The sequence below is a fragment of the Pagrus major genome, chromosome 20 (assembly GCF_040436345.1).
Source record: "Pagrus major chromosome 20, Pma_NU_1.0".
Taxonomy (NCBI): Eukaryota; Metazoa; Chordata; class Actinopteri; order Spariformes; family Sparidae; genus Pagrus; species Pagrus major.
The window spans coordinates 22,520,050-22,541,463 of NC_133234.1; the positions used below are offsets into that span (position 1 = coordinate 22,520,050).

General features: G+C 42.1%; 1 protein-coding gene across 1 annotated transcript in view; it reads left to right on the top strand.

Annotated features, from left to right (window-relative positions):
• The first annotated feature begins 690 nt into the window (after nucleotides 1–690).
• Nucleotides 691–21,414, top strand: part of myo1d (myosin 1D) — a 106,740-nt gene continuing 86,016 nt past the window's right edge. Inside the window, exon 1 of the mRNA XM_073489228.1 lies at nucleotides 691–1,151. Coding sequence (XP_073345329.1) covers nucleotides 1,057–1,151 — 95 coding nt within the window. The 5' untranslated portion in view covers nucleotides 691–1,056. The remainder of the gene's footprint in view (nucleotides 1,152–21,414) is intronic.

Genomic DNA, 21,414 nt, shown 5'->3' on the forward strand with positions numbered 1-21,414 from the left:
TCCTATGATCCCTTGTGTCTAATGACTGAAGAAAAATGTTAAGAAAAAGCCTTAAACTCAAACCAATTTGAAAAATGTCAAGGGATGGGTTAAATCTTTGTGCCTTATGGCATAAACACTGATGTACCTTTGCAGGTTCAGTAGCCTGTGACACCTACCTACAATATTCCAACATGCACTTGCCTCTCTTTTGCACAAGATGGCGCACTATCATCAGTGTAAGCCTGGCAGCAGTCTGGTCTTCAGAGCTCAGAGCCTTCAAACAGGAGGCCTCAGTGAAGATCAAATATAATGATAAAGACCTGAGAGTCCAACTGAGGACAATTCAAAGTCAGCAGGTTGATTACAGAGAGCTGCTGCCTCTGCAGAATGACTCTGTGTATTAATTCATTCATATCCCATTGAGAAAATTCTGATGAGCCCTCATTTTCCCTTTTATGGTAACAGAGGGCATCATAAAAGTAAGAGTTTTTTTTTTCTCCGGGTGTTTTACAACTCAGACGTGGCCCCGTCACCGCTGAAATATGTATCAGGGAGCAGTGGAGCTGTGGTCTGCACAACTATTCGCCTTCCAGCAGGGCCAGCCTGACCAACACCTCTCCACAGACCAGGGCGGGGCCTCACTCAGGCGGCTGCCATCCCATTGGTGGACGGTCGGTGTGGACGACAGGAGAGAAACTCCAGGAAAAGAGACGGAGCTGCCTGACGCACGGTGTAACGGGACGAGGAGATACTCCTGCGTAAAGAGGGAACTTTGTATGGACATGAGGATATCTTGGGGATAACTCGCCATTTCTGACAGAAAAGAAGGAATTTGAAGGGGAAAAAACGCGCTTTTTTCACTATTTCTAGCTGAAGGATATATTTTTAAAGCAGTTTTTTTTTTCGATAATTTGAACATGACTGCAGTTACAGTTTGACTTTTATGGCGATGCGCATCGTTCGTTGAAGGAGAGGAGGCGCTCAGAGAAGCCCGCCAATGCTCACCTTGTGTCGGCGCCTCAGAGAGAGCTGTTGAGTTGAACTTTTCGGTGAGAGACAGGACAGACAGGCATCATGGCAGAGCACGAGAGCCTGGAGTATGGAAAAGCCGACTTTGTACTTCTGGACAACGTGTCCATGGAGGAATTCATGGGCAACCTGAAACTCAGGTGAGAACAAACCCCTGCCAGCAAACCTGTGTAAACCCACTGAATGCCTAATGAGCTCACCTGAGGACGGGTTTAGCATCTTTCTGGTATCACTGCGTCGTGTTTAGCCTCACAACAGGTGCTACCTGCTGCTCACTCACTGCTGTGTTATGTCACTTAAAACACATGAATGAACAAAACTTTCCAAACAGCTCAACGTGTCATTTATGTGTCACCGCACCTGCGTTTGATGTGTGAAATCTCGCGTGTTTTGGATTCTGCAACAGTAGCTCACTTGTATTGAAGTGGATGAGCCACATTCATTTGATGTTTTCTTTTGATCGTGCCCATCTGAAAAATGCTGCACCGCTCCACCCAAGCAGCAGGTGATTACTCCACCTTTCCCCTCGGATACTCGGGCTGCAGCCCGGTTTCTGTCAGCTGTGTTGTCAGTGGCTCAGTGTCAAGCATGCTTTGTGAATGAATGAACAGACAGACAGACAGAGCAGTGTTGGGTTAACGTTAAGTTTCAGTTTCCTCATCTCCTCCCCTCACCTCTGCCATCTGTAATGAAAGTGCAAACTGATCCCTGATGTCAGTGAGCTGCTCAGCAGGACCTGGTGTCTGTGCTCAAATCATAGTGCTGCACATGTCAGAAGGACATCAGTAGTGTAGCTCTCTACCAGGGGTGCACCGATTATCGACCAGGGTGGATATTCAGCATTTTCCAATTATAGATATCTGTGATTTTTCTGTCAGATTGCAGATAATATAAACTTATTTAAAAATGTCATCCAGGTCATGGTGCTGTATTGTAGGCAACTGGACATGTTTCAGTTCCTCGAAGAGGTTTCACCTCTCATCCAAGAGGCTTCTTCAGTTCTAACTAACTGGAGGGGAGCTGCAGGCTTTTAAACTCTGTGTGGGAGTGTCCTTACAGAGTCATTAGGGCCACTTGTGGGTAGTTGACTTAGCCGGCCTTCATGTGGGTTGCTAGGGCTAGGTGAGCCCAGGTGTGAATGGTTGTTAACCTGTCTGGGGAGGTAACTCATTACAGCATTGTAGGTGGGGCATAAGCAATGTCGTAGGCCACCTCCTCTGTTCTGTCTTGATGTTGTATGTATTGATTTAATGATGAAATGCCTCGAAAAGACCCTGAAATATTCTAGTCTACCATTGATCACAGATTTCAATGGTTGTTAAATGTTTAGTTTAGGTGGAGAAGATTGAATAAATCATGACTTTGAATCACTGATCCTCTGAGAGTAAGCCTCCTCAACTTCATCTTACTGGTTGTAATTACTCAGTGATGCCTACACTAGTGGTTGGCAAACTGCATTTTCAAGCCAGTCCCGGTGCAGACTGCCAGTAATGACTCGCAGAATAAATATTTGGAGGATTTTAAGGATGCAGGTTTCTCTTGGTGGCTTGTATTCTGCATGGTTTCCCTTCTATGGCCAAGCAGAAGGAAGTTATGTCCTCCACACCAACTTGTTGATTCCTTTTCTGCCATCTGGGTGATAAATGAAGACAGTCTTGGCTCTGTGCTTAATTTTTGACACTTGTAAATTTAATCTACTGTCTTTCTTCTGCCTCTCGATAGATTGTGCCAGCGTTTCCACTGACTTTCCATTAAGTTCTCATACATAATTTAGCTTCAAGCACATCTGTTATAGTCTGTTTAATTCATGCCAATTCATACATGCATGTTGCAGATAAAAATTGTTGTCGCAGCAGAAGGGATGCATGAGATGTTTTTGGTTCTTGCAAAAAAATGCGTTCTAAGAAATACCCATGTCTGGTGGACTAGGTCTCAGTTGACAGGGCAGTTCTGGTTCGCAGTGTTTTTGTATCCATACTTTGTGAATAACATAAGCTGCTGTGGTGCATACAGTAGCTCTGGCAGCCAGACAGGAAGACCTGAGAGCAACCAGACAGCACCAGGCCTCATTTTCCCAACTCGCTCCCATTTTCTGTCCATTTGTTTTCCCTCCAGCGAGACAGCTCTGTCCGGAGATGGCGTGCGCAGATTGTTATTTGTCGAGGGTGTGACCGGCCAGGAGTGCTTCCTTTTTGCTCCTTTTCCAGTGGTCTGAGGGTGAGCGCATGCATACATGCATGCATGAGTGTGTTTGAGTGGGAGTGGACTACTTGAAGGAGGGATCCAAAGGGCATGAACCGTCTAATGGCCTCCATTTGTCCTGGTACAGTTATCCAAAACCAGGAGGTCTGGAGCACGTCTGCACATCTCTCCTGGGTGTATTTTACGCTGCATGTGGGAGCTCAGCCTTGCAGTTAAACGCCCGGCATAATGAAAAAGGCTTGCTGCTGCACAGGAAAGCTCAGCTCCAGACCCACTTAACAAAATTAATTAATTTGAATATCTAAGTACTGGGAGATCATCATGTGTGTGCTTCATTAGGCTTGCACATTAAGAAGTGCAAATTGTTTGCTCTTCCAGAACTTGTGAAACTTTCACCGGTACTTATCTGCTCCATTTCAGATTGGCAGCAATGGAAACATGAAATCCGGGTGGACACAGTCATTTTTACACATTTTTCAGGTGCAGTGCTATACGTGCTGCAGTTCCAGATGTTGGTGTGTAAATATTTTTCCATCCCTCTCCATTCAAGCAGCACTTGAACATCGTTCAGTTTGCGTTGAGTTTGAAAGAGACTGAAGGAAAAGATTACCAAAAAGTTCCCCGTTTTCCGGCCCATTTTGGACATTGAATGTGACACACCAGACAAAAATAGAAACAGAAACTCCTGCAAGCAATTGGCAACTTTTTTGTTGATTGAATAATCATCATTTCTCAAGGCAAACATTTGATGTTTCCAATCTTCTTAAATGTGAGAATTTGCTGCTCTTCCTGTCGTACAATACAGAAAATTGAATATCTTTGTGTTTTGGATTGTTGCGCTGGCAATTTTCATTGTTTCCAGATGTTTCCAATGTGAACAAACAGATTAATTGTGAAAATAATCAGCAGAGTAAGCGATAATGAAAATAATAATTTGTTTTCTGGTGTGTTAAAAAACAGAAAGGGAAAACTCCTCTACTGGCAATGGGTTTACCCAAATATGGGTTTGCCTGTGTTTAATAAAACTTTAATATTCATGCATATTTTGGTGTAAAAATAGCATTAGTAACACTCCCTTTGGCTGAGTTTGATAAGCAACCAACTGAATTAAACTGCTGTGCAGGGGGATTTCTACTTGAGTCATTAAATGCCTGCCATGTTGAGTAGGTAATTGAGTCTCCTAGTGGCTGCGTGTGAGCCGTGATTTTGGAAAAGATTGCTCGTTTCCCCCTCGGTGAGGCAGGACACGGTTGTTCACATTGACATTTACTTTGTTTGACTTGAGGCTGAACTGTGTGACCCGTTCCAGAGAGCCTCCCAGTCTCTAAATAGAGCCCAGCAGATGCCCAGTCTCTTCACAGAGATGTCTGGGAGGATAAAAGTTCATGCCAAATTCCTGGAAGGATCTTGGGAATTTTGCTTGAATTGACCAGTCAGCAGATAAGACTGAAAACTGTGCGACGCGGCCCATTGGAGCAACGTGTGTTTATGTAGGAGAATCAACTGATGTGTGATTAAAAATGACTCATGATGGGAAAATACAGCTGGTTACAGACTGACGAGAATTATGGTATCAAAATACATGTTTAAGACTTTCTGTTCCCTCCCTCTCTGAATTGATATGTAATTGATGCCCATGGGGATGCCACAAGTCAGACGTGCTGAGGAGTTCCCCTACAAATGATAGTGATTGAGTGTCTGGCGCAAGAGCTCCTGAGCAAAATGGATGTCATAAGTGCCTGGATGTAGATCTCCTCTCACCTTAATCTACCTTAAAGGAACAGTTCACCCCAAAAACACCCAAACAGTCATTATCTACTCACTCCTATGGCGGCATTTCTGGAGCTTCACAGCATAATTGAAGTAGATGGGGACTTGTTTTAAAGCTTAGAAACACAACAGCAAGAAACAAAATACAGCTGGTCTGGCGTAATCGGAGTTTCTTGAAGCCCTGAGATCCTAAATGGATTTGAAAAGACGTTATTTAGACCCTTGATGTGCAGTCGAGCTTGTGCACTTCAGACGGGATGCACGGTAACGCTAAGTTATCTTAGCATAGCAGCTACGGTGAAGATTTAATCTAAAATTATGGCGTAAATAACGTCTTTTAAAATCAGTATGGGATCTCGGGGCTTCCAGAGACTTGGATTATACCCAAAAAGCTGTAAAACAAGTTTCCATCTTCTTCAGTTGTTTAGGAGAATGCTGTTTTGCTGTGATGCTCCAGAAATGTTTTGTGGACTACAAACCTTCACCAGATTTTCCATCCGCATAGAGATGAGTAGATAGTAGGGGAATTTCCAAAAAACTTCTGATATTGATATATCGGCTGATATCCACACATGTTTGTGTAATGATCCCTCAAATATCGTTGTTAAACAGTAAACTTTATTATCTAAAGTTACATCAGTGCACTGAAACCACAAAAGAGTTTTCATTTTGCCGCATATTGGACAACATATGCACCAATACCGATATATCTGTGATAGGTAGATGTCGGCCAACCGATATATTCCTCGGGCTCTACTGACAGTAGTGATCCAAAGCTCTCTGCATATTGTGAGTCTGATGATGCTGTGAGCTTTGACTACTGTATGTGTGTGTATCCCAGCAGCCAGGCATGATTTTACTGCAGCTGAATGTCTTTATAAGGCAGCATTGTTTTTGTGTGCCCCTCTGGAATCCAGGAAAAAAACATTCCTGCAAAACTGCTTTGTGTTTTCCAAATAATTACAGAAGCAGTTTTTTTTAAATTCTTTTCTCCACGTGGGTGTCGGGACATTCCAGATCACAAAACATAAGCTCTCCTCAATGTAAACTTAAGTTTTCATTCATCAACACAAAAACAGATAAAAATCTAACAGGGTTTTGAGCTCCACAGGACTGGATGTTTGTTTTAATCATGCCGGAGTACATGACGGGTGGGGCTTATATCCCATAGCAAAACACAATCAGAGCCCAAATATGTGCACTGTTTGAACGTCAGCTTAGTACATAACAGGCTGAATTGCCCAGATGTGGTATGCACCACTATCTGTTATAGCAGAGAAAGCATTCTTTGCTCCTTGTGTTTTTCCAGTGGGAAGGAAGATTTTAATCTCTGGAATACCGCGTCTGAATGAGTCCAAATATTGTGCCGAAACTCCTGAAAGCTCCCATTTGTTTGACTTTATAAACTGCTCCGAGTGATTTGACCTTTGAACCCATCTATGTGGAGTTAAAGAGGACTTGGAACAGGAAGACTCTAATAATATAGAGCAGGCCAGCGAGGCAGGAAAGCTGGCATTTCCCCTCGCCTTTGCTCCTCACATTTCATTGTTTCCTGCAGCCCCTCTTCATAGGTTAGCTGGGGGATCCAGTGTGCAGACAGATTCAAAGCTGTGTGGACTTTATTCACACATGCTCTCTAGTATTACATAACTCACAATTTGAACCCCTTTGAAGTGAAAGTTGTCACTCTATTTCTGGTGTTTCCTGGATTTCGCTGTGAAATTGCTCTGTAAATTATTTTCATCTGCTGCTGAATGAACAATGATTCTTCTGTGTGAACTGCTGTGACTGCAGGTAGATGAGGAGAGGTGTGGTGCAGGAAAGGGACAAGCCTACTCTTTCTCTCTTGTCTCCTGCAGAATAAACAGAGGGATCAAAGTACCCACGTGGCTCAGGTAGAGTAAGGCTCTAGAGTAAAGTCAAAGGTCAGACTTTGTACTCCTCCTGTGAGATACGGTTGAGTAAATAAGCCTGAACTTTCTTTTTAGTGAAAGCAAAGTTGATACAGCTGACATTTTTATGCCCTAACAAGTGTTTATATGTCTGTAAAAGTATCAAAGTACTAATTATTCTTAAGTATTAAAGTATTAAAAGTATTGGATGTATTGACGCATTTATAGCCCAGGGTCCTTTGTTCGCTCCGTGCTAATAAAACCAAAGTCCAAGTGCAAAACACACAGTTCTGGCCGACGTGTTCATTCTCTGCTGCACAGATGAAAACGGGTGAATCTGTGCAGCAAATGCCTCTAAGAATATTTAATCCCAACCCGCTTATTAAAGTTTTTTCCTCTAAGCGGTGGTCGGAGACGGGAGGAGAAATATTTATAGATGAATGCTAAGATAGAAAAGCGTTCGCCAGTTAACTTCCTGCTCATTTGCCCAGTAGCTCTTGCCTAAAGCAGCAGCGAGGGAGTGCAATGTCATTTACAATCACAGGCTTAAAGACACAGGATCTGAGGCAGATGGCAGGCCGGTTGAGCTCATAAAATATGCTTCTTTTATGTCGTAGTAGTCAGAACTTCATAAAAAACTCCTCATGAGAGTAATACTTCAGCGCTTCAGACTCACATTCCCAGGAGATTTTTCGAACTGGTCATGAAGAGAGTTCTCCTTTCTGAGAAATGCCTTGTAGGCCTGCTCCCCCTGCAACCCAGCAGTGAAAAGTCCAGTCTCGCCACAAGAATTTCCATACAACCATCTGTAATCTGAAACACATTACCATCCTTACATAAACAGGGGCTGTGCTTGTGGAGCTTTATTCCCCCTCTAAAATAAGTTCACCAGCTCTCAGAGACGTCTCATTTGTGGACTGCCATGAGTTGGCAGGCGGGTTCGGGAGCAGGACGCCGCTCAGCACAAACTTTTACCAGTTTTTATTCTGTTTTTAGTGTCATAGTTTCATTTGAACACTGCCTTTCACCATCTTCTCTTTTAATTCTGTTGCTCTGATACAATGTGATATGTGTTTCTTGTGAAGACATAGTATGTTTCATCAATGATATTTTAAGTGACAGCAGGATGAGATGGGGTTTAAGACTGGGTATTAAAAGTACTGACTCGAGCTGCAGTGATTAGTCGATTAGCCAACAGCTTTTTTGATAATAATCGATTAATTGTTTCAAGCAAAAATGTCAAGTATTTGCTGTTTCCAGCTTCTTCTTTTTTTCGGATTTGCTGATTTTCTTTGTCATTTATGACAGTAAATGAAGAGTTTCGGGGGTTTTGGACTTTTGGTTGGACTAAAGAAGCACTTTACAGGCATCTCTTTGGGCTCAAAGCGCAACAATTAATCGATTCATTTGAAAAAATCTACAGAAAATAATCTTAAATTGCAGCCATTACCAATGATTGATTTGTTGATAATTAAAAAGACTTTAGTTGCAGCCCTGTTATGAACCCAACTATGTCTGTAGCATCTAAAATCAAAAGTATCTTAGTTTTTAGTATTGAAAATTGGCATTGAATGCTTGATCAGGTTAATAATGACTTTTTATGCCATCGTGCCAGCGATAACCGTGACTCGAATGTGATATCTGAGGGAATTTCTTCTAATTTTTATTTTCTTGTCCTCAGAAACAATATTTGAGAAAATTTCCCCACAAGATCAATAGCTGTTCTGTTGCTTTTGATGAGTAAAGTACCTCAAATGTACTTAGTTACCTTCCACCACTGTCTAAAGATTGCTAAAGCGACTAAAATGTGCATTGAATAGTGGAGGTAAGTAATCCAGCCCTGTGTGTGTGTGACTGTGAAGTGATGTGGCGCTGGCTGTGAAAGTGAGTAAGCTGTTCCACCCCACCGCGGCTCGGGGCACGACTCCAACAGGTGGACGAGAGAACAAAACAACACTGAGGGGAAGCAGAGAATGACATCACAGGGACACACAAAGGAACGACCCATCCGCTCACACACGGTGCATCATCACCATCTGACTCACACGCATCATTAGGGATTCCCCGACATGATGCCGTGCAGGCCAATTCATGCAAAAGTTACCGCTCGTTACTTCAGTGAATGAGGCTCAGATAGGAGATAAGAGCATGAATGCATTGTGTCTCATGTTGTGTGTGTGTGGGCCGCAGAGGGAGGCTTCTGGGAAGTTGTGTCTGGGGGTAATGTTGCAGACAGAGGATGTGGCTGGTTGTTAAATCATGAGCCAGACAGCTTTAATGTGACACCTAACAACATTAAAACCTCTCATGAGACAGTAACAATGGAAGGGGTGAAAATGATTCTTTCAGGGTAATCGTTTTAAATCACAGGATATTAAAAAATCATGATGAGCTTAGTGCGTACGATACAAAACCCCTTAAATGCACAGTATGCAGTTCTTCTTCTGCCGGAGGTCTCTCAAAGAAAAACAGAAGACGTACTGTGATGATGTCATGAAGTAGCATGGGCTCATGGGAGTTGTGGTCTTCATTGTTAAACAACCGCTATTGCTGATGAAAATCTATCCGAGGTGACTCAGGCAGAAATGTTCACACATGAGGTAATGTTTTATTCACGCTACGCTTAGTCACGTTCACCGACTCTCTGGTGTATCCTTTATCTCGAGTAAATTACATCCCTCTGGGGTTGAACATTATTGGAAACATTTAGGATAATGTAAATACACAACTTGTAGATTTTAGACATTTTAATGCATGAATGTTGCATGATATATCGTCAAACTAAAGCACTTCTTGCGACCCTTTGTCACAAGTTTCAAGTGTCTGCAAGTTGTTAGCAGTTCTACCAGAGGGTGATTTCCACTCCCAAATAAAACTCCAAAAGATAAATATAAACGTTTCCTCCTTCCAAGTTTATTTCAAGATGATTTAATTGTCTTGTCCAACCTTGTGACATAAAAATACTCACAAATGAGATGCCGCTACTCAAAAGAACGGGTAATAATACAAAAAAGCATGAAACATTTGAAGTGTGTAGTGTTTCTCACGACTCCTCAGACTTATTTAAACTTTTGGTTGAGGACCAATGCACCAATCTTACTGTATATGAAGCAGTTAAAACAATTCTGTAAAAACAAAACCGTACATTTTTCTAATAATATCTGTTTTCTTACTTTGAGTACCAGACTTTTTCTTTTAAGAGCATTTTTACATCATTGCAAGTAAATGTTTTTAGTTGCTGTTTTTGCTCTCTATAATCCCATTGTTTCTGTCCCTGCCCATTTTTCCCTCCCGCTGTCTATTCTCGTGTTATTCTTTGTCCCTCTGCCTGTTTTTGTGCTCTTCTCTGCCCTTCTTTTAGCCCTGATAGAAATCATAGTGCCTTCCTGAAATAGCTCGTTGAGTAATGTCTGGTTTCTCTTGGATGGGTTCATTTTCCTTTTTTTCCTCTTCTCTTCCCTTCCCTCTCTGTTTCTCTAAATCCATCCAGTCATCCATTTTCATTTCCAAGCCCACTGTGATTTTTTACATCAGCCGCTGCTGGGCCAGTGTGTTAAAGCATAAACAGGTTCTGCATCAGGCGAGCAGCCAGGTCCAAAAAACCCCACCACGACTCCTCCCTTCATTTCTCCTGCTTTCACCAGAGAGCCCGTTTATTGAATCCAGTGTTACGGTAACAGCCTGGTGGTGGCTGTGTGTGTGCAAGTGTGTGTGTGTGTGTGTGTGTGTAAAGGGGGTGTGGCTGTGGATGGCTGTGATCCCAGTCAGCAAAGAAAGGAGGGTCAGCCACCTGATCTGCAGCCAGGCTGTTTACACATGGCTCCCATTTCCCCTAAGTATCCAGGCCTGCCAGCCTCATGGGAACATCCTGTAGTGTGAACGTGAGGAACACAGGCTCTCTAGTGCTATTAAAGCATGAACTTATGACTTTCTGGCTTTGTCTTTGAGTGTGCATGTTGTGTTGTTGCTACAACGTGAAAACAATTGTTTTTTCCTGCAGAGCACATACAGGTTAGATGTGACCGAAGCTTAAATAATTTCCTGTCTTGATTAACACCTTCAACATCCACTTGAACTAAAACACACCCAGGTCAATCTCTGTGGACTAGATGCAGAGGTCAAGTTGATATCGATCTCCTTATCACAGAGTTGTGAATCTGACCTGGATCAGACTTCTGTGGGATGATGTCAAACAGTGAAAAAAAAGGGTTTTCTCAAAGTAAAGCAGGTGAAATGCTGCTGTAACCTGCCTGTAAAGTGTAGATATGAAGTTGTGTTATGAACAGGAAAGTGTGCAAAGATAAGTTTGCAAATCTTCTTCTCCAGATGTAAGAAAACATGTTTGGTGCAGACCCCAACAAGTGTCTCATCATCTTTCAGTGAAAATTAATATTGTGATGCAAAGCTCTAATGTCAAACCCAATCTTTACTGGTATTTATTTTGTCATAACTGTTACAAGCATGATCATTAGTTACCTTTCTACAGTGATGTTTACAAAAATGTCAAACATTTCTGAGTTCCAGCTTCTTAAATGTGAGGATTTGCGCCTTTTCTTTGTCATTTAAATGAAGAGTCTTTGGGTTTTGCACTGTTGGTTGGACAAAAGAAGCAAATGGAAGACATCACAAGTTTTGATGAGCGTTTATCACATTTTTGTGACATAGACAACAATTAATCTTGAAAATAATCTGTAGTCTGGAGTCCACCATTCCCACGCTGGATCCAAATGATGTGCCCATGCACAAGGGATCCACAGGGAACTGAGTATGCATGCACTGACTGAAGTTCAGAGGACACGAGCTGGCACATTGCACATCATTTGTGCACACATGATGTAATCTGTTGTTGCTTTGTTGCAGCTAGGGTTGTAAACAGTATCACATTTTTATGGTACAATAACCATCTCAGAGAAGACATGACACTTGAAACCATTGCTACAACCCTAGTTGCAACCTTATTAGTCCAGTCAAGTTAAAGATGACTGACAGAGTGTTTCTTGTTTGACTTGTTGCAGCAATGGACAGAGTGGAGACAGCAACAGCCTACACAGTGTTTCACATCCTGCACATCTTCATGTTTTGGCTTTTTTTGCGGTGTTGACAGATGGGATGTCTCTCTCTCTCTCTCTCTCCTCTAATTTGATAAAATGAAATAATTTGCTCTCAGCCAGACACGGCGTCATTAAAGGGCAGGGAAGCGGAACACAGTCCTGTGTTCAAACCGGATCCTTTAGGCATTAAATAATAGAAGATTTACTCAAGCCTGTGTCATCAGGAGATAAGAAGATGAAAAGATGATGTAATCATGAGAAGACATTGTGTTACACGTTTTTTTCTGTGTTACATCATTTTATTATTTTGGTTTGTGACACATCTTTGTGGTGAACCTCTTGAAACGCACAATTCAGGATTCATAAACTCTTGTGTGAGGGTCTTACGTAATCCGTCTCCCTGCTCCAGCCTCACTGCGGGCCAGCTGTGTTGGTAGCAGGGAAACTACCTCTTCTGATTTTGGGAGAAGATTGATGTCGGGCCTGAGGGAGGGTTGGATGTGTTACGTGTTGATGGGCTGCGTCTCCTACAGACAGTCTGGGAGCTGCTGTTTAGCACTAAGCAGGCTTTACAAAGCAGCGGAAAATCCCCTAATGCAGAGCCCAGATGTCTGACGGCTGCAGACCGTGAAGGAGGCCTCTGTCACACTGTACATGAAAGAGTGGAGCGGAGGAGAGAAAGGTGGAGTAGAGCGACACTTGACTCATTTCTGGTGGATCTCCAGAATGAAAATTACACTGATGTGTCCGAGACAAAAGCCTGCTCTGATGTTAACACTGAACTCTAGTCCTACAGCAGAGTGGATCTTTATTAGCCTCGAAGGAGCAATAGCTGTTATAGAGAGGTGATAAATGGACGGCTGTACACCACATAACACACAACGATTTAGTTTAGACAATAATCAACAATCTTCCTAATTGCCTCCAGGAGCAGTTTGTCACAGCTGCTTCCACTCAACAGGTCAAACTACGGCACAATAGTGAGCTTCCAAGTTTGCGGCAACAGTTTGTGTTTGGTCCTTTCCTGTTTCAGCACGGCAATGGCAACATGACAAACAATAGAGAAATGGACTTCCAACTTTTGGACTGCTAGTGGCCCGGAGACAGCCACGACCTCAACCCCATTTGTGACAAACTGGAATGCCTTGTGGCTGAATGGGAGCAAACCCTTGCAGCCAGGTTTTTCCAAAAAATCTGGTGGAAAAACCTGAAACCACACGAGTGGAGGCTGTTACAGCAGCAGATTAATGCCCCTGGTTTTGGAATGACACGTTCAACAACGCACATGTGTGTCGTGTTAGTGTGTCAAAATGCTTTTTCCATGTTTTGCATGCAGCTAGGGATGGGACAGTAAAAGATATTGCACATGGTGATAAAAACACTTGGGATAAGTTGATCGTGGTGAATTTGAATTTGAATTGAATGACTTGAAAAAGCTGTCTAGCTGCTAAGTGCTAAGGTATAGTCCTGTATATAATAAAGGTGGAGCCTGCGTCACTTGACAATAATTGCATCGGTTACAGTATTAAATCAACTCAGGATTATGAACAATCAGCTGGATGTTAACATCCATGTTCTGTTTGCTTTGTCTCTGTTGATGCCATCATCCGACTTTGGTCTGAAGTATTTGATAACCCCCTCAGAGGCGGCATTAGACCAGATTTGACATGATTGTTGAGAAGTGATGCTGGATTACTGTTGTTGCTGTTGTTTTCCTCTTGTCCATCGAGAGCCGTCATCACTTATCATTGCATCCATCTGCCAAACTGCCTACTTAGCTTTCTCATCCTCACTGAGTTTATTTGCTGTGAATGACAATGAGCTTGTCTTGATCCCTTCACACAGCAGAGGGTAGTGAATGATGAAATGACTCCAGAGAGATGTGCCAGAGAAATAGATTATTGGTGGTGCAGAAGGTAAAGGGTTCGAATCCCAGCTGGAGCAGGGCCGAAGGTGAATAATAGCACCGTTCCTGCAGCTTTATAAGAGAGAGAGAGATATTCTGAGTGTTTTGTTATAATTTTCTCAATAAAATATCAGAAAATTGTGTAAAAACTTCTTTTATAAAAACCCTGAGCCAAAAAGCGATGTCTTAAAGATGACTTGTTTTATCCGACTTCCAGTCCAAAACCAAAAAAAATATATTCACTTTATTATCATATAAGGTGAATAAAAACTTCACTTATGTGAAGCTGGAACCACCAGATGTTTGGCACGTTTGCTTGAAAACTGATTAAAACAGTAATTTGATTATCAACTGACTGACTCATCACTGCAGCAGCTCCAAAATCTTGTCCTAAATCTGTCATCAGCTTTGCGTTACAACATTTAAGAAAGAACAGAACGGACTCCGGCCGTACGGATTAGATGAAAAAAAAATAAGAAAAAACGACTTTTGAAAGACGAGATGTTCCTTACCCAGCAGCCACGGGGAGATAAGCCCCCAAAGCATACTGCTATTAGTCTAAACAAGAGCTGTGATGGTAATGAACCCTGAGAGATAAAAAGTGGAACGGACACAGATTATCTGCCTTCATAATTCCTAGAATGACCCTAAAGTTCAAAACACATCATGATGACGACACGTGCCGGCTCAGCTCGCGCCAATATGGGCCACGGATTGCACCAGTTCGGGCCAATATAGGACACAATTTTAAATCAGGTCCTCAATTACGACGACTTTTATGGCACACACACATAAAAGTGTATAAAGTAATGAATAAAATCATATAAAATGTCATAATTATCATAATTAAGATGTTCAGGGTCTCATTCTCACGTCATTATTTTAATCACATTTACCTCTTAATTCTTTTCTGAAACTTTTGTGTTTGTGTGTGTGTGTGTGTGTGTGTGTGTGTGTGTGTGTGTGTGTGTGTGTGTGTGTGTGTGTGTGTGTGTGTGTGTGTGTGTGTGTGTGTGTGTGGAGAGAGGAGGGGAGGGGCTGCTGGTGAGAAAATGTCATAAATTGGTGGCGCTCCTCCTTAAAGTTAACCATAAAATAGACCCACCCAAACAAGATTGGAGACAGCGGTCATGCTCGGCTTCACTCTGTAATTCACATCTGAGGGGGAGTGTGGTTGTGTGTGCGCGCATATGTGTATACATGCTGTAGGTTCGTACGTCAGTGTGTTTGTGGCATCAGGGCTCCTCTGGTATTTCGGGGGCAGACAGGGTTCCTCGGTAAAGTGACAAACATTGGTCACATTTCTGCTTTGAAGTCACTTTTTTAATATCTCTGCACAGCTGTCTGCATCTGCTTTTGTGAGTGTCAGAGTCATAGCAGGACCACAGAACCAGCTCCTTGTCTGTGTAGCTACCCGTGACTCGCTACGCTAACATTAGCTCACTGACCTACTGGAGCACTGGTAGTTTGTGGCTGCTGAGTGGCAACATTTAGTGAGAGAGGGCAGTGAGGATGCATTTTATGTGAGTGACGAAGAAGCTCACATTATGTTCTTCCTCAAGTCGGTTTACTCTGGCTGTGAAATTTGTCAGCAGCAGTGTGGAGATGTTGTGCAGAGAGGCGGGTGGTGCTGTTAAAAAGCTTATATGACTTTTATTAAACACATATCTTCATTAAACTTTTCTCACACAGACACCAACACAAAAGAAAGAAGAGCCTGATACATTTTCTGCTTCACTAACATCAGTCCCAGTTTCATCCTTTTGAAATTTACACCCCATTTGACAGCTGGTATTAAAACAGGATCCTGATAGCATGCTGGAATACAGATCACAGCTCAGTACCAGGTGTAAATGTGATCCCAGGTACTTAAAGAAGCTGCCGCAGATCCCGTAGAATAAAAAAGGTTTATCTTTTAAGGCTGTGGAAAGCATGAAACAGGATGATTAACAGTATTAGATGTAAAAGATCTCTGTCATGAAAATCAACTGTAAGTTCTGTAGTTTGTTGCTACAAAGCCTTTGCACTTCAGAAAGTCTTTTATACAGGTGGGTCTGATCTTAAACTGTGAAAGAACCCCCCAAATTTTTACACCCTAAAATTAAATTTATGATTTTTACCTTTTATGAAGATCCAAGGACCAAACCGTTGTAAATAAAGCGAGTATGAGTGATCAACACTGTGCAGGATTTTATGTCTGTTTCTAACTATTAACTTCCAGAAAGAATATCAGAACATGAACAGGTGCATAGACTCTGAGAGAGACAGATGTTTTAAAGTCATTTCCAGTCAAACGTCTTCAACGTCAAACAATCAACCTGCATTTCTGTATGGTGTTTCAGCGTATTTGATGATTCATTGCATGAAGATATTTCTTTATATTTAGAACAAACTTCAGGGACAGTTTGGTGATAATCATGAAATTAACCTTCATCATGAAATTCTTCACCACTATCTGATAACGGCACATTCCTGAGTGTGAGTCTGTACATGAATCATCAGATGTCTCACAATTTGCTGCATGCACGTATGATCTTCCTCCCTCTTTCTCTTCGACCTCCTCTGCCTCCTCTTTCTGCCCGCCTGTCTCTCATTTCCTGGCAGCTCTTGGGAGGGGTCCTTTTTTGGAAAGAGATCACACGGCCGCAGGTCAGACCAGTTTAGACTCACTTCCCTTCACAGCTGGGCGGACAGAAAGATGAAGGGTTGAATGGGAGATGATGTAGAGGGAGGATTTATGGCTCATCAACCCTCCGTTCCAGTTTTATGTACTTTCAAACTCATATCTCAACCTGTATCTATCTATCCCGTGGCTCCAAAAACAAACAGACAGATGCCCGTGTTACCAATTATAAATCTCATTCCGCCTTCATGCAACTATAAATAGCATTTCTCGAGACTATTACGACCCATAAGGTTCTCTAATCTCTGTCCTGTGTGTCCATTTAAATCCTCCTAGATGAGAGTGGAACAGATGGATCAGCCAACCCCGTCTCTCTGCTGACACACTCCAGCTGATTGATTCCTCTTCTCTTCTCTTCTCTTCTCTTCTCTTCTCTTCTCTTCTCTTCTCTTCTCTTCTCTTCTCTTCTCTTTCACCGATTTAAACTCTGCCTGTTGTTCCAACCTGTGCAGCGTCACAAAGATTCGTGATGGTTTTGTGTAGTTTGGTTGCGGTTTTGTTTGTCCAGTGTGTCATGTTTTGTTAATGTGTGGGGAAAATGAAAACCACAATGCCACACTGACACTCCCTTTTAAAAACATTTACTCAGATATCCCTCTGACGTATGTATGATGATTTTGGATCATTGTTGAAACTGAATCTTGCAGTTTTGCTCATCTGACCGTAAGTGAAATCTTTGTAATACAGTTGGGAAAAGACAAACTGTGGTAGAAATAAGTCAGCTTGTTCAGAAGTGTGTTTGAATTAGCTTGAGTGTTTGTCAGACAGTTGCTGCAACAGCTGTATTTATTGCTGTTATATCACTCCACATCTGATAACTGTTATCTTCAGCAGCTGTGATTCAATCATCTGTTCTGAAATTTTGCTCGGCCGACTCTCGCACAGTTGAAGCAGAGCCGCAAGTCGATTCCACAACGTCACTGCCTTTCTTTCTCACTGCGCCTGCGTGAAGTAGCAAACAGAGCATCTGAAAACGCCATGGCAACACGACAATGGACAGAAAATATGGAGGCCAGGTCGGTCGAGCTGTGGCAACTATACTAAAGCCATACTGTCCACGTCTTCCGAGCCATCTCCGAGTCCATATGCACCGGCGACTCTTTTTCTTGGAGGTTTCGGCACACAGGATTGCACAGATTATCAAGGCAGCACGCTTCTTCTTTGTTAGCATTGTTGCTAAGACCTGCCTTTGAGCTTTCAAACTAATCTTTATTGATAATTGTCAATAGCCAGGGCGGTCCCCATGGGCCGTCGGGCTGTTATTTCACATACAGTGTGAGCACTCTGTTTCAACACATCCCTCCAGCTCATCTTGGCATAGGTATATGTATGACTCACATCATTTTAATCATACTTATCAACCCAGCTTAACTTATCTAATCAGGGTTTTCCTTCAATCTGTCACCTGTCTTTGTATCAGGATTTACAAACACTCTCTGGAAAGTTGATATAGAATTAATTTAGAGATAAATCCCTGTGATGGTTCTGTCTGTTTCTGGTAGACACATTGAATTAAATACCTAATAAATCATGATAATTCATAAGCCTGTTCCTAGACCCTTGAATCACTGTCAGCATCACACTGATGTAGAAAAAATACTGTCAGTCTGATATTTCCATAAATCACTGCTGCTTATGATTTATAGCACTTAACACAGAGGTAGCAGGAGTTTAATAATATCAACTTAGTATAAAATGTCCTCAAAACGCTCAATATATGTGGAATATATTATAAAATATTGCATTTATGACCCATCTCTTGTTCTGGTCAGTGCACACAAGGCCTCTTTGGAATCAGCTTGGTGTCTAATATGGAAACTACCTGTAGGTTGTTCTCATTATTTATATCAGACCGCGTCACCTTCCCTCTATGCATACCCAGCTGGGACTCCAGACACGCCCCTCCCATCATGTAAACCATTGTTGACAATCCTCCAGGAGCTATTGTACATGTGCGTTAAGTGGGCAGCTCGCTGCGTCGGCCCATGTAGGGGGAGACACAGGGCCCGTCTCAGACAAAGACCTCCGATTGACGTCCGAACAATGGAGCGGGCACACAGCAGCCTCCTGACCGAGGGGAGGGGATGGCACAATGGGTCTTTTTCTGCAGCGCCAGAGGAGGAAGAGCCAGCATGTTAGCTTAGCAGGCTCAGAGAGATCATAGCAAACCTGCTCAGTGTGTAATTTATCCTCCTGATTGTAGTTTGGCTGCACAATCAATTGTTATATTATCAAAATCACTAAATGGCCAAGAAGCAGAATGTTTTTTTCATAAAGGTCAGATGTTTGACAAATCCACTTTATAATGAAGTGCTGCAGAGATGTCCTGGCTTATCCTGTAAGTCTTGTTCTCCAGATGTTTGTTTGGTACAGCCGCCAACAAGTCAAACTACTTATGGTTTCAATATTTTTTTTTTTCATACACGTATAAGTATACATTATTTGGCCATATTTGGACCAACAAACCAGTGTGTTTGCAGGTTTTAGCTCTTTAATAAACAAATGCATGAACTTCACATGCATGCTACAGTCATTAGATCTTTGTATTTATTAGGAACTCTTGTTTCCTTTCCATGTATTTTCTTTTAACTTGCAACTAGTTTGATTTCTTTAGTCTGTAATTGTAATCAGGTGCATCTATGAACGCTTAAACAGGTTGTTCTCAGTGTAATCATTCCTCCTTTTCCAGATCCCTTTGTAATGTGCTTCCAGTGAACTTGAAATAAATAGAAACTAACTTTCGAAAACACAGCTGCATCATTTGCAATTAGCTTTAATATAATGTATTATGTATAGTGTACATGATTTGTGGTAAATAGGCATTAATATGTATTAGTAAAGTATAGGACTCAGAGAGAGATGCTCAGCTGTCCGGGACACATGAGCATCTCATGTCATTGTCAGCTTGTCGTGCCAGTCTGTGCATGGGCTGACATACAGTATAAATGATGGCACACAAATCTGACACACAAGGATGAGCTAATCAGAGCATGTGCTGTTGAGTAATGTGTTTTAAGTGCATGTACTGTAGCATTGTTGTTTCTAGCTACTGTATGTAATCCCACCCCCATAGCAAGTTGTTGTTACTTACCCGTTTTCTATTCTTCTGTTACTGTCACATACTTAAATAAACTCAACATACAGTACAAGTTGCCTTACTGTCATGACACTTTTTGTGTTTTTACTTTTAAAAGTTTAGACAAGATAAGATGGATTACACGAGTCAAGGCTCAAGTCCGTACAAAAAGCCAAGGTTTAGGAGACGCTCATAAACTACAACAGCGTCGTCTGTCAACAGCCTCAAGGTCCTTTTGAGTTAACAGAAATTGTGCTTTCATCAGTGTTTGATTTGTCGTTCTCCCGGCGAGTGAGCATTTTAATTCACAAAAATGATATCTCAACATCTGGCACGACTTTAAGCAAATATGAGCTTGATTGAGTTTATCTGGCGATCGCTTCAAACCCACAGTCACGAACACTTAGGCCCTGTTAGCACTGTTTTTTCGGAATAATGCGCTTCTGGCCTTGTTTGCCAGGCAGCGGCAGAGGTTTGGCAGCTGTGAAGAAAGAGACCATTCTTTTCTGTGGAGAGAAGCTGGGATCCTGGTCCTCTGTGGAGAGGAAGGAAGTCAGGCAGGCGGCCCGGGGCGGAGAGAGAGAGGAGCTGAGAGAGAGAGAGAGAGAGAGATAGAAAGATTATGTGGGTGAGAGAGAGAGAGAAGGGCACAGAAAGTGAGGGCCAGACAAAGTGAGACAAAGCTACCGTATATCTCCAAAAGTGTGTGGACACCCAAACATTTAACTTGTATAATGATAACGATGATAATTACGATTACTTCTGGTTTCAGTCTCGCCACCACATTTTTGATCCTGACTGCAGGGATTTGCTTGATTTAGCGTCAGTTTCCAGATTCATCCCAAAGGTGTTGGATGAGGTTGTGATCAGGTTTCCGTGAAAGCCAGTTACATTTATTTAACACCGTTTCTTTATGTCCCTGGCTTTGTGCACGAGGGAATTGTCATGGGGGAAACGGGAAGTGGACGAACACAAACAGTTGACACAAAGTTGGAAGCACACCTTTTGTCCTTAACACAAAAGGAATGTTGACAGGAAAGAGAGAGAGGAGGCAGAAGCTGGATCTCTACCTTGACATGATAATGGTGTCTGATAATAGGGATTGTTTAATTAAAAAAACATGTGGAAAATGATCATCACAATTTCCCAGAGCCCAACATAATGTATTCAGGTTTCTTTTCTTGTCCAACCAACAGTCTAAAACCCAAAGACTCAGCAAATCCTTACGTTTAAGAAGCTGGAACCAAAAAATGACTGAAACAATTAATCAAAATCAATTAATCGACTCAACTTTGCAGCTCTGTCTCATATAGTGCCTTCTGTACTGACAATGATTGACAGTGTGAGTAAAACTCCTCTGTGAGATTGTAACATGGAAAATTGTGCCCTTGGACAGATGGTGAACTATTTATGGCTTATTTCAGCAATGACGGCATCTGATAAATTTATGACAATGGCTAATGTTTAGCTTTTTATAAAGTGAAGTCAACTGCTGTGACTGCAAAGGCAAAACTCCTTCCAGCTAGAAATCACCTCCGTGGTGAAGAGGGGAGGAAGAGGGAGCTACTGTTGACCGACCTGAACTGAACGGCTCATACAACTTTTCTTCTTCTCCATCTTCGCTGCGTTTTAATTCCTTTTTTTCTTTTCGACTTCTATCTTTCGTCCTTTGCCTTCTTTTCATCTGTTCTCTTCATTTTCTTTTTTCACCTTTCTTTTGCTCCCCCTTTGTGTGTCCAGTCTTAAACCACTTCTTGAGACAACAGAAGCGTCTCTTCTTCTTATTTTGGTCTATTTCAAACAGAAAAATGTTGGTTTAATCT